Below are 13,381 nucleotides of genomic sequence, written 5' to 3' on the forward strand. Positions count from 1 at the left end.
TATCACAGAAGTGTTCTCACTGCATCGTAGTAGGAGTTGTGCGATACCAGTTTGTTTCATCACCTGGCTAAGATGGTGTCCACATTCATTTGCTTTATTTTATACTCATTGTCTGCATTTGGCCAGTGGGGGCCCCTTTATGCTGGTTCCTGTGTCCTTTTAACATGTCCCTATCATTCTTTGAGAACTTTACTTTCTGATACAAAAGATTCTCCAGGTCCGTTCTGTATTTTCCCTACTCCACTCCTGGAGTTTGCTTTAAGACACCGTGGTTTCTTTTAGTGGGGAACGCTATTTTGAAATCCAGATCTGGGCCTTAGATGATTTGTTTTTTGTTTTTGGTAATTTTTGGACACAGATTTGGACAGGTAGTGTTATTGTGATATAAAAACTACGAAAGTTCTGATGTAATATCTACTTTGAAAACAAAACTGGTCTCAGCAGCTTTGAGGTGCTGCCTTCTGCGTTTGTACCTCGGTCTGTTGGCGTAGTTCACTTGTCTATTGCATGTGGTCCTTTTACAAATCTTCTAGCCCTTGAGTTCATGACAGCCATCGACAGTTCACCCTGTTCCTGGTGTGGACCCTTGTGCAAGGTGAATGTTCCACTCGTGTGAAGTAGCATGGATCCTTCACTTCTCTGAACCCTGTTTTCCCTGAAACATACCTTGAGTGACCACCTGGCCTCGTTACATAGGCTGTTTTCTCCCACCTGGGTACAGGTTTTACCAGCTCCCTAAATTACATGGTTTTCCTGTTTGCACCTGGCATGTGCTTTTGTAGTAAATTTATTATTTAATTTTTGTAATTTTTAATTATTTTGGGTACACAGTAGGTGTCTATTTATGGAGTACATGAGATATTTTGATACAGGCATATAGTGTGTAATAGTCATGTCAGGGTATGTAGTAGATGTACTTATACGCATGGGTGTTGGTGTTGGAGGTTTCCTCAAGTAGGTAAACAGCCTTTGTTATTTATTCTGAAAGGAATTTCAGCAATTCTGAAAAAGCTCTAAAACCTGGATCGCTGCCACAGCACTGCTGGAAAGAAGTAGTAGGAAAGAAAAGCTGAATCACAGGGATGATTAGAAATTGGAGATAAATCCTAACTGCAGCTTAAATGAATATTGTATAGGTTAGGTTTTGCTATGTTGCCATATTCATTGATCAGCAAAAACAATAGAGCTTTATGTTTGTCCAGTGACTTAGGAAATTGTGGCAATTGTATTATACTTCTCTGATTAAATTGAGGATGTTACCAGATTGGATATAAACTATTAAAGTGAGAGCAAACCATTTTCAATGTTCTGTAAAACAGAGTAATACTGATCTGCCTAGGTTAATTTTTTTCCCTAGGAGCTTCTGATAAAAAATTGTAGCAAAGGCACAGAGTAGCAATGAAATGATAGAGCGGATGCTGGGATTGAAATGTGTTTCCTCTTTCAGTCTACTTTTTTAAAAGGGGTTTATTTTTCAATAAAAGACGTTTGCATTGGGGGAAGGGGACAAAAGCAATTATTTTCAGTTTCTGTACTAAGTTAACTGTGATTAACATTTTGGGGTATAGATGAAAATTTTTCCTTGGATACACATGGAAATGTATATGCTTTTAAATGTTTTTTCCCTAAATGTGATTATACTACATATGCTCCTCTGTTTATTTTTGAAGTTCTGTTTATTTTTATTTGACATTTTTTGAGCTTTTATTATCATGTGCTACTTTTAGGGGTACGTACATCTTTGAATAAAAGATAAGGTTGGAAAGAAAAAAAGATAAAGTTGGCCTTAAGTAACTAACCTGAAGAAGGGGTTAGAGATACGCAGTGGGTTTGCTTTTGTTTGTTCAATGATTTTAAAAATTATTAAACTGCCATGGAAAAATGTCCATGTTAAATATGCACATAAGCTATGTTTCTTGTAACCCCTTAGTATTCTGTTATATATATGTATTATCATTTAATTAATTCCCTCTTGATGGACCTTTAGGTTTGTTCTAGTTTTTTGATATTAATAACACTAATGAATATTTTAATTCATTTGCCTAGTTATTTCCCTAGGGGGGGTGTGTGTATTTATTTATTTTTTTTTGAGACAGGGTCTCTGTCACCCAGTCTGGAGTGCAGTGGTGCGATCTTGGCTCACTGCAGCCTTTGTCCCGTGTGTGTCCCCCGCCTCCACCCTGCAGCTGAGATTACAGGCATTCGCCACCACGCCTGGCTAATTTTTACTATTTTTAGTAGAGACAGGGTTTCCCCATGTTGGCCAGGCTGGTCTTGAACTCCTGACCTCAAGTGATCCGCCTGCCTCAGCCTCATAAAGTGCTGGGATTACAGGCGTGAGCCACTGCCTCCAGACATCCTTAGGGTATATTTTTAGAACTGGAATTGTTGAATCAAAGAGTACTGTTAAAAATAAAATGTGTGTGTGTATGTGTGTGTGTATATATATATGTGTGTGTGTATATATATATATATTTAGGCCAGGCGTGGTGGCTCATGCCTGTAATCACAGCACTTTGGGAGGCTGGTACGGGAGGATCATTTGAGATCAGGAGTTCAAGACCAGCCTGACCAACATGGTGAAACCCCGACTCCACTAAAAATAGTAAAAATTAGCTGGGCATGGTGGTGAACGCCTGTAATGTCAGCTACTCAGGAGGCTGAAGCAGAAGAATTGCTTGAACCTGGGAGGCAGAGGATGCAGTGAGCCGAGACTGCGCCACTGTACTCCAGCCTGGGTGATGGTATGAGACTCCATTTAAAAAAAAAAAAGTTAAATTTTAGAATTTAGTTGGTTTTCAAATTCAGTGGTGTTCTTTTTTGATTTTTAGAGATCAGACAGATTGACTCAGTCATGGAATAGCTGGAGATTAGTGGCATTTAATTTTATGGCTTAGCATGGAATTATTTTATTAAATTTTTGGCATTTCCAAAAAGGTTTTGATTTTAAACTTTAATTCTGAAATATTATACCAAGCATCCTGAAGAGATAAAACATAATGTGATGGTTGCTCATATGCTCACCCTCCTGATTGCAGTTCTTCAATGTTCTGTCATGTTTGCTTCATCTCCATCTTTTTTTTTTTGAGACGGAGTCTCTGTTGCCCAGGCTGGAGTGCAGTGGCATGATCTTGGCTCACTGCAACCTCAGCCTCCTGAGTAGCTGGAATTACAGGCGCATGCCACCATGCCTGGCTAATTTTTGTATTTTTAGTAGAGACGGGGTTTCACCATGCTGGCCAGGCTGGTCTCAAACTCAGTTCTTTTGCAACATTTACATGCATCTATAAACAATGTTTTTGTGTTTTAAAATTTACATTAATGGCATCATACTGTACCTGACCTTTCACAACTTGCTTTTACTTTGCATCATTTTTTAGTTTATCCAAGGTGTTGTGTAGATTTAGTTAAAGGTTGTAGTATTTCTGATCGGGCACGGTGGCTCATGCCTGTAATCCCAGCACTTAGGGAGGCCAAGGCAGGTGGATCACAAGGTCAGTAGATCGAGACCATCCTGGCTAACATGGTGAAAACCCGTCTCTCTACTAAAAACACAAAAAATTAGCCAGGTGTGGTGGCACGCACCTGTAGTCCCAGCTACTTGGGAGGCTGAGACAGGAGAATTGCTTGAACCCGGGAGGCAGAGGTTGTAGTGAGCTGAGATTACGCCACTGTACTCCAGCCTGGACAACAGAGCGACAACAGATACTCCATCTCAAAAACAAAAACAAACAAAAAAAGTTGTAGTGTTTATATAGAATATAGATTAGTAGTGAAATTGCTGCTTTAAATTTTTTTTGATGTTGCAATTGTACATTTAAAAGTGAGGTTTTACAAATTAAAGTGCATTAAGTGTTGCTTAAAAATAAATTGCTTTATGAGTGTGGTTGTATAGTTCGTATAAAACTAATTACCCAAGACTTGACAGTAACATTAACATCAGTAATGCCTACCAGGTATCAGTTTCTGTTTTTATTTTAAACAACAAACTCAATCGTGGAACAGCAGTTTCTGTTCTAAGCTTTTCTTGTTGTATAGATTATGTCATTTAGTCCCCACAAGATAAAGAAATTGAGGGAGAGAAAGGTTAAGTAACTTGGCTAAGATTACTCTCTTAGTAAATGACAGTGCTGAGATTGAACCCTGGCATTCAACCCTACATACACTTTTCCTTAAGTATACACTTCTGTTGCTTTTTGTCATAAATGAACAAATATAAAAATGGCCTAGTTAATTCAGAATAATCACACTAAACCATGTGAGTTGGTGGTTGGATGTCAGAATTGAAGTGATTTCTACTTAGCTTGAGTATTAGGGTTGTTCGTCCCCGTAGAGGCAGATTCTAGCTTACTATTGGTGTTTTTGCTATTTTTAAGCAGTGATTATAAGTCTAGTTGATTGCTAAAGCCTGTATGCAGGTACTGCCTCCCCTAGAGCCTTTGGGGTCCTCAAGGGTAGCAGTGTGTCAAGCTCACTTTCGCATTCCTGCTTCAGTGTCACATTGAGCTGTTTGATCCCCAAATCCCTGTGCTAGCAGTGCTGAGAAACGCCACTGCCATTTGTAACGCTGTTTTCATGTGGGGGGGACTGCTACACTGCTACAGCTTGTTATGTCAGGAGCCCGTCTTCCCATACTTACCACATCAGCAACTCCCTTCCTCTTACCACTGGGGCAATAGAAAGACTGACTTCAGTGCTTGAGCCTGAGGCCCAAGGCAGAGGATCCTGAGAGACCCATCCATGATGGCGAGGCTGGGGTGGGTCTGTATAGACTTCCCACTAGCTGAGCCTAAGCCCTTTCTTAGACCACATTACTTTCTCATGATATTTTCAGGGTTTTCCCCTCTTAACCTCAGAGGTTACCCTGCCTGCTGCATCTTCCTGCCTCTGCTTCCTGCATCTCTCCCTGGGCTAAGCACACTTCTCTCCCTCTCTTTCTCTTCCTCTACACTGTGTGGAGCACATGGCAGATGTATGCGCAGTGCAGATTACTGAGCCTCACCTTACACTGCTGAATCAGAGCCTTGGGGTGACCATCCAGTGATGTGTATATTATATGTTTCTAACCTTTTCTTGTGGCAAGTTACAAACATGGCCAAACGAGACGATGGTACTGTTCACCCTCACGTACTGGTTGCCCAGCTGTGTAACCGTCATCAGTTCATGAGCCACTCTTCCTCCTTCTATAAGCCCACTCCCTCACAACCCTAATTATTTGGAAACAAATCAGATACCACTTTTGTTCCCTGTAAATAAACAGCTATGTGTATCTTTCTCCCAACTTTTTGGGACAAGTTTTAGAAAATGTGATAGTGAATACCTTTATACCCTTTACCTAGATTCTCCAATTTTGCCTGATGTTTTTCTCTGTCTGCATCTCATATATATTTTTGTGTTGCTAAACCATTTGAAAATAAGTTGAGCTACCATGACAGTTCATTTCTAAGTATTTCAGCTGGTTTCTCCTAAGAGCCAGGGACATTCTCCTATATATAATGACAATTCAGTTGTCATGTTTGGGAAATTTTCGTGAGTGTCCAACTAGTGTTTTTTATATCTTCCTTTTTAAAAGGATCACATACTACATTTCATCTAGAATCGTTCCCTAGTCTGTCTTTAAAAACAAAAACTTTCATTACAATGATATTTTTTAAGAGTTCATGCCATTTGTTTAACATAACATCCCTGAATTTGGATTTGTCTTATTGTTTCAGCATGATTAGATTCAAATGACATATATTTTGGCAGAAACGCTGTGTAGGTGATATAGTCTTTTGTAGGACGTCACACATACCAGTTTGCTCATTATCAGTATGTTAAATTGGTTATGTTATCTGGCTAAGGTAGTTTTCCAAGGCTTCCCACTGTAAAGGTACCTTTGCCCCTTTGTAATTAATCATTGATTATTCTTACTGGATTCATTTATTACATTGTGTTTTGTCTGAAGTAAGATTCATCTGTACTTCAGTAGAACAGCCAGTTTTAGTTTCTTCGGCGTTTGATTAGAAAAGGTGTGGGCAGAAATACGGAAGTGAGAGCCATGGAGAGAGAGTAGCTGTGTGTGTTTGAGGTGGGCATGGTGGCGATCCTGTTATATTCCCCGTCACGTGTTGCTGTAGCCCTGCAGCGGGGCTGCAGTCGGGGGGCTTTTCAGAGGTCCCTGGCATCATGGCTCTTGACAGATTGGTGAGTTCTTGTGGCTGCTTGGCTAGAACTGTACTGTCCAGTCAGCCTTTGAAGGTATGAGATGTGCACCTGCTCGTATACATTAGACTGCTCCTGGCTGTGTAAACTATCATCACAAACTTCAGTGAGAGGCATTTTCACCTTGAAATCGTGGTCAGATCCACTTTGACAAAGGTTCTCTTTTCCAGTGGGTGAATTTGTAAGTGATGTTCTGCTAGTTCCAGAAAAGTGCCAGTTTTTCCACAAAGAGCGGATGGAGGTGTGCGAGAATCACCAGCACTGGCACACAGTAGTCAAAGAGGTAAGAGAACTGAGCGGGGGAGTCAGCTGTTGTTGTATCTATTAGGAGAGAAGGTAGCAGTTTTCTCCAAATCTCACCATGCTTTTCAGTTACTTTTGTTTCCCCCTTATCTCCTTAAGATTTATAATTAACTTCTGTCTTGTAAGTTAGAAATTTTTGGGAGAGAAGTACGTATTTGTATAGGAGAGTTCAGCATTGACAGTCCAGCTCCTGAAGTTGAGGATGTTAAGGAGGTGGCTGAGCGAGAATATTGTGTGCTGCTGGTGAGGCTCCCAGGAAACCATCCTAACCCTAAGGCCTGCATGGAAATCGCCAGTTATAGAAAATGTGGGTCTGGACATATGCACAGGCAGGATTGCATGCCATCTCACTTTTCTGGTGGTGAGAAATACCCTTTCTTGTCTTCTGTAACATGGTTGGCTCTGCTCTTTTGTCAGTAATCTTCCTTTGATCAAATACTGAAGTAGTGCTTGCACCAGTGATGAATATAAATTAACATTGACCACCTTATCTGGTTTTGGTCATTATTAGAAGAAAAAGTCTCTTTTCCTGACTTGTTTCCACGTTTGGGATTTCAGTATTTTTGGACCAGATCATGTTTCCCGGTTGTAAATTAACATGTATAAATCTTACAATAATATTACAATTTTTTTGACAGAAAATTTACATGTTCGTAAGAGACAGCATTGCGAAGTGGTTTGATACGGGTTTATTTTTGATGAGGGTAGAGATCAGAGTATATTTGACTATATTTACTCTGGAATATGTTCTGATATGGTCTGTGGGTTTATTTTAGGCATGTCTGACTCAGGGAATGACCTTATATAGCTACGGCATGCTGCTCCCATGTGGGGTAGACCAGTTCCATGGCACTGAATATGTGTGCTGCCCTCAGACAAAGATTATTGGGTCTGTGTCAAAAGAAGAGGAAGAAGAGGAGGAGGAAGAGGAAGAAGAAGAAGATGAAGAGGAAGACTATGATATTTATAAAAGGTAACTTCTACTTTGAGCTGTGAAGTCATTTTGCCTTTTTGTTAGCCCTTCTGTAAAGATGGCTGCTGGCTGCTAGTCCCTCACTTCTGGATAAGCTGGGCATTCCTTTGTGTTCTGCTAGAGTTGATTAAGCTTACATTTCATTCTAGCCGTCACCAGTCACAGGAATACCTGTGACTTTTGTGTTTACATCATTCTGGGCTGTGTTATTTTCTGCAGGTTACTATGATATTTTTTAAGAGTCCACGCCATTTGTTTAACATAATATTCCTGAATTTGGATTTGTCTTACTGTTTTATCATGATTAGATTCAAATGCTCCCCGTTTGCTGATGTAGCTGGGCTCAGGGTCTTAGTGGCACAGTGAAATGTGCGTTGAGCTTATTTCCTGCCTCTGTTTTTGTGTTTCAGAATAGAGACGGGACTCATTGTTGTGCTTTGCACATAGGAGTTATTAACCTTCCTTTTTTCTATTTTGGCCTTCAGTGAATTTCCTACTGAAGCAGATCTGGAAGATTTCACAGAAGCAGCTGTGGATGAGGATGATGAGGATGAGGAAGAAGGGGAGGAAGTGGTGGAAGACCGAGATTACTACTACGACACCTTTAAAGGAGATGACTACAATGAGGAGAACCCCACTGAACCCAACAGCGATGGCCCCATGTCAGACAAGGAAATTAGTCACGATGTCAAAGGTAACCGCATGTAGAGCCATGGCTTTGGAATCCACATGGTAATTATTCACTTAGACTTTTGCATTGCGTCTGTTACAGGTAAGTCAGTCATAGAAGGAAAGGTGGTATCCCTGCACTGAAGGTGTGTTCAGCTCTTCAGTGCAGTGATGGTGCCGTCTTAACGAAGTGGGCAGGCAGGCACATCCAGGGAGAGGTGTAGGATTGAATTAGAGAACAAGGACTAGAGAGTAAGACAGACAGCATAGTCCGCCCTTCAGCAGGATTCTTCCATGTTCAGCCTAAAATATTCCCTCCCCAAGGGAAGCTCCCCTCTTTGATACCACTCAAGTCCTGGCCTCCTAGAATAGAACTGGCTTGCCTGGTTTTTCTTTTCCTGCGTTTGTTCTAATCTGTAGGCTGCCCTGTTTGTCCAGATGTTTTAGTTGGGAGGGTGAAATTTATTGACCTGCTGGTAACAAATTAGGGCCTGCAGTTTTTTTTCATCTTGCCAATTAAAACAAGAAAAGGTTGCAGTAGTTCCAGAGCCAGTAACATGCAGCCTCCTGCTGATTGTATATTTGAAAGCAATTAAGAGCTAAAGAATTATTTAGGACCCAAGTTGGGGGAAATTACTTAACCAGTTGAGAAGTTTATGATTTGCCTTAGAGAACGTAAAAATGGGAAACAAGGCCGGGCGCGGTGGCTCAAGCCTGTAATCCCAGCACTTTGGGAGGCCGAGACGGGCGGATCACAAGGTCAGGAGATTGAGACCATCCTGGCTAACACGGTGAAACCCCGTCTCTACTAAAAAATACAAAAAACTAGCTGGGTGAGGTTGCCGGCGCCTGTAGTCCCAGCTACTCGGGAGGCTGAGGCAGGAGAATGGCATAAACCCAGGAGGTGGAGCTTGCAGTGAGCTGAGATCCGGCCACTGCACTCCAGCCTGGGCGACAGAGGGAGACTGTCTCTCAAAAAAAAAAAAAAAAAAAGGGAAACAATTTTCTGTTCTAGGTGCTTTAGTCTTTACTCCGGTATCACCACTTAAAACAGCCTTTCCACTCACATTGTCTCCTGAATAGACAAACGAGGCAGATAACTCCACTGAACAGATGAGAAATGCGAGGCTCTCACAGCTGTGAGACAAAGGGATTGCTCTACGTCAATCTAAACTTAGATCTAGACTCCAGAGGGTGCCAAAAAAAATCCCAGTTCCTAAATGTCTCTACTCCATGGGGAAGCAACTTGTCCTCAGCAAGGCTGGCCTGAGCTGGAGCATTCTGCCAGCCAGGGCCTCTGGGCTCTGTCCTGTCTCAGGCCTCCCCCAGCCCATTCCCCGGCTTGCTGGCCTGTAGCATTTTGAAACATTTGACGTCACTGCCTCTGTCCTGCTGACACTCTGACCGTTTTCACACAGCTGTCTGCTCCCAGGAGGCGATGACGGGGCCCTGCCGGGCCGTGATGCCTCGTTGGTACTTCGACCTCTCCAAGGGAAAGTGTGTGCGCTTTATATATGGCGGCTGCGGCGGCAACAGGAACAATTTTGAGTCTGAGGATTATTGTATGGCTGTGTGTAAAGCGATGAGTAAGTCCCGCCTTGCGGGGGTCCTGTGCGGCAGCACCGTCCTGTCCGGCGTCCGTCTCCCCGCCGTCCTCGTGGCTGCATCTGTGTGGTGTCCCTGCCCACTCGGGTGTTTGCTGTCAGTCGTCTTCCCCTCATCTTTGTGCTTTCTAGGTCTAGGCTTTGCTCTCCTTCTGGCAGTGGTAAGCTCAGTTCTCACGTCCTGTGCTCACCGTGTGTCTGGTGGTGCTCGGTGGTGGTGGTGCGCACCCGCCTTGGTATAGCGGGCGGCACGGCCAGGGGCTTGTCCTTTCTCGTCCGGCTTTGGAGTCTGCAGGCCCCGGGCCACTGTAGTGTTGGCGGGGGAAGGCAGCTGTGCCTTGGGCTGGCTCTAGCTCAGAGGCACTGAACGTTCCTGTCTTTGAACTGCCCTGTCTCTGACCCCTGTGATGCATGCCAGCTCACGGGATGCCTGCTCTTGAAAGGAGTGACAATGAAGTACTTTGGGCAGTCTAGAATATTGAAATATCTTGCATAATGCACTCTAGAAGAGAGCTAGCAGCCAAGTGGTAGTGACTCACTGTGTTGCTTCAATATTGTGCAACCGGGTCACACAGCTTTAGGAAGTGAGAGGATTTCAGTTGGTGTGTGCTTTGGTGTGACGGGAAGGTCAGTGGTTCAGTTGAGTTGGGTTTATGCTGGACGTTGGTAGGAAGAGTTTCTACCAAGAGTTTCCCTTTTCTCCATGGCTACTCCTTTTTCTCGTTAAGAGCTTCAGTCTCTCACCTTGCAGCACTAACCTACACATTAGGAAGATCCTCAGGCCAGACCGTTTTTCTTGGTTCCTACTCTGGAATTTGTTGGAATCATAATTTGCTATGAAGGATTTGGCTATAGCTCTGATGGATTTTCATTCAAATCTCTTCATGTTCCCTCTTCCTTCCTTCTACCAAAAGATCTTTCACATCTTAATGTAATACGGCAATGCTTTGAGTGCTTCCCTTCCAACTCTAGGAAAGCTGATTTATTCTGTAACAGTTGAAAGGTGAAATAAAAAGAGTCCTTAGGGAACCTTGGTGAATAAACCTTGCGTTTTCAGGAAAGATTCAGAAATAGAAATTAGTGTGAGACTTACTACTTTGTAAAACTTGGGTTGAAGCCTGAGGAATCCCAGTGAGTGTGGAGGTGGTGATCTCTACCTGAAGGGTCAGCTAGGAAGTGCTGTGAGACATGATGGAGTGGCAGGTCTGTAAAACTGTTTGCTGTGGCTTGGATAAGATTTGCCTCGGAGAAGCAGTGTTCATGCTCTGTGGGGCCTCTGCCTGGAGGGCTTTGCAGGTTGAGAAGCATCAGGTTTCCTTCCAGTGGGAACGTTTTTGTTCTTCTTTGAAGGGGCTGAGGCTGGCGGATGTGCCGGCTTAGTGATCACGTGTGTGATTCCACAGGGACCCAGAGTGTCTTCAGAAAAAAGCCTTTCAACCCACTGTCCTCTCCACTCTGGTCCCAGGGAGGGTGGAAGCAGCCTGTGTTTGCTGTTATCTTTATCCAGTCCAGCTATATGAACCAAAGGCTCCGTCTCCAGCGCTCAGGCCTTTACAGCACAGGCACGTGTCGCTGATCCGCACGATGGACTGCAGCGCTTGAAATTCTCCTTCACTGAGCCTCCGAGTGCCTTGGGGAATGGCGTTTACTAAGTTATAGATTCTCATTTAGTTAATCTGAAAGTGGGATATTGACATCCTTTTAAAACTTACATAGGGCTCATATTCTTCATGACTTTAGTTGTCATTTTTAGTTCTATTAAACGAAGGGGCAAATAAAAGATGCTTCCGACAGAAAAAGTTGAACTGGCTGGCTAATTTTTAGCTCTATTCATCAATTATACAGTTGTTTTAATGTATTAAAATGATGCAGTTCTAGAAATTAGGTGAATTTGCTTCTGAATTAAAAATCGGTTGAATCTTGGCATTCACTCTCCACTTAGCTCTGAAATTGTGTCATAATCTACCAAGCAAGTCCACACCAGCTTGGGAAATCTTGTATGAATTAGGCTAGTAAGGGTTGCCTTAGGTATGTCTTGAGAGGCTGACTGAGTAAACTTGCCATCTTAGTCGTTTCCCTTATCAGGCTAAATTCCATCGTGCAGACACTCACTTGCTTGGGCCCTATAAGAGATTATGCCCATCCAGCAGGCAGGGGTGCTCCAATAGACCTGTGCTCTGGGGAACACTTGGGAAGCCCTATTGGTCAGTGTCATGGATCAAAAAGCCCTATCTTCACATCGGTGAAAGGTGTCCTTGTCAAATAGAGCAACTTAGTTTTACCTTTGTTGGTTCTGTCACTTTGGTGGCGCTGAGAGTCCTTCAGTGATACTGAAAACTCAAAACTACAGCTGGCGTGATTGGGACTTTCTCTACCCAGCATGTATGCAAAGAACATTCAGTTGAGCCTGTTTTCCATTGTAAATTAAGACTCAAAGATAGCCAGAAGAGCGGAGGTCCCTGAGTAATAAATTTCTTCAAAAATAGGGAATTGCATAAAAGTGCCTCTACAGGGTCTGATTTCTGCGCTTGTCTCTGTTCAGATGCTCAGTTATGATGAATAAAGTAGCTATTGTTTAGGTTTCCAGGGTTCGAGCACTGAAGGGAAGGTATAGAAGAAACCACCTCTTTTTCGGCCCTGAGGTCTTAAGTAGATGCCTCATTGGTGCTGTAGCTGCCAATAAATTGCTGTATTAGCATGGTCTGACATGGTTGATGGATGTTGTGTAAGGAAGATTGCCCACTGTAATCTAACCAAGTGAAGTCTTGGCAGATAGCAGCGCCCTGCACTTAGAGAATGCCACAAAACAATTTGAGTCCGTTCTGCAGGTCCTGAGCTGGGTTTTCTTCCTAGAGCACAGTGCACCTGATCCCAAAGAGAACTCCCTCTGTAATTTTGTTTCAGTTCCTCCAACTCCTCTGCCAACCAATGATGTTGATGTGTATTTCGAGACCTCCGCAGATGACAATGAGCATGCTCGCTTCCAGAAGGCTAAGGAGCAGCTGGAGATTCGGCACCGCAACCGAATGGACAGGGTAAACCTCGACAATTCCTTCATCTTCATGGCACTTGGCTCTGGGTAGCATGGTTCTCATAGATGAAGAAGAGTAATAGCTTCTCCTAGATTGTCGTGCTGATGTGTAAGGACTGGTGAGGCAGGAGAGAGTTACCAGTGGAGCTGCCTTCTGGGTGAACTTCTTCCCCACCTGCGTCTAGATCATAGTATAATTACCCCCTGAGAGCACTTAGCATGTCCCAGACACTCTGCTGAGTACTTCCTATACCGTTATCTGCCCCTTTTTTTGGGCTATTAACTTGCTTTAAAATTTATTTTAAAGAAGGAAACTTTGTATCACTGTTATCAATAAAAAGCTAGTACTATTTGCCATGAGAAGAAAGTGACCAACCATACAAATATATTAGATGAAAGCAAACATGTCCAAATACATGCTAGCTAGATACTGCTGTCGTGGAAGGTTCTGAGTCTCAGGGATGTTTCTTTTCCTTTAAAAGGGTTATAAGAGAGCAGCAGGAACACCAAAGTGCATCTTTTCTTTTGGATTTACTCAGGATTGAAAGAGAATTGAAAAGGGAATGTCTTGCTAGGCCTAAGCTCCACCCCAATCCC

General features: G+C 42.9%; 1 protein-coding gene across 4 annotated transcripts in view; it reads left to right on the top strand.

The window, feature by feature from the left end:
* Positions 1–13,381, top strand: part of APLP2 (amyloid beta precursor like protein 2) — a 72,260-nt gene that overhangs the window by 41,273 nt on the left and 17,606 nt on the right. For 2 of the 4 annotated variants that reach the window (XM_045369963.2, XM_045369964.2), the window contains exons 4-8: positions 6,375–6,487; positions 7,284–7,480; positions 7,966–8,174; positions 9,568–9,735; positions 12,658–12,788. In XM_045369963.2, coding sequence (XP_045225898.1) covers positions 6,375–6,487; positions 7,284–7,480; positions 7,966–8,174; positions 9,568–9,735; positions 12,658–12,788 — 818 coding nt within the window. The remainder of the gene's footprint in view (positions 1–6,374; positions 6,488–7,283; positions 7,481–7,965; positions 8,175–9,567; positions 9,736–12,657; positions 12,789–13,381) is intronic. The other 2 variants (XM_045369965.2, XM_045369966.2) reach the window with 1 other exon arrangement.

The sequence above is a fragment of the Macaca fascicularis genome, chromosome 14, assembly GCF_037993035.2.
Source record: "Macaca fascicularis isolate 582-1 chromosome 14, T2T-MFA8v1.1".
Taxonomy (NCBI): Eukaryota; Metazoa; Chordata; class Mammalia; order Primates; family Cercopithecidae; genus Macaca; species Macaca fascicularis.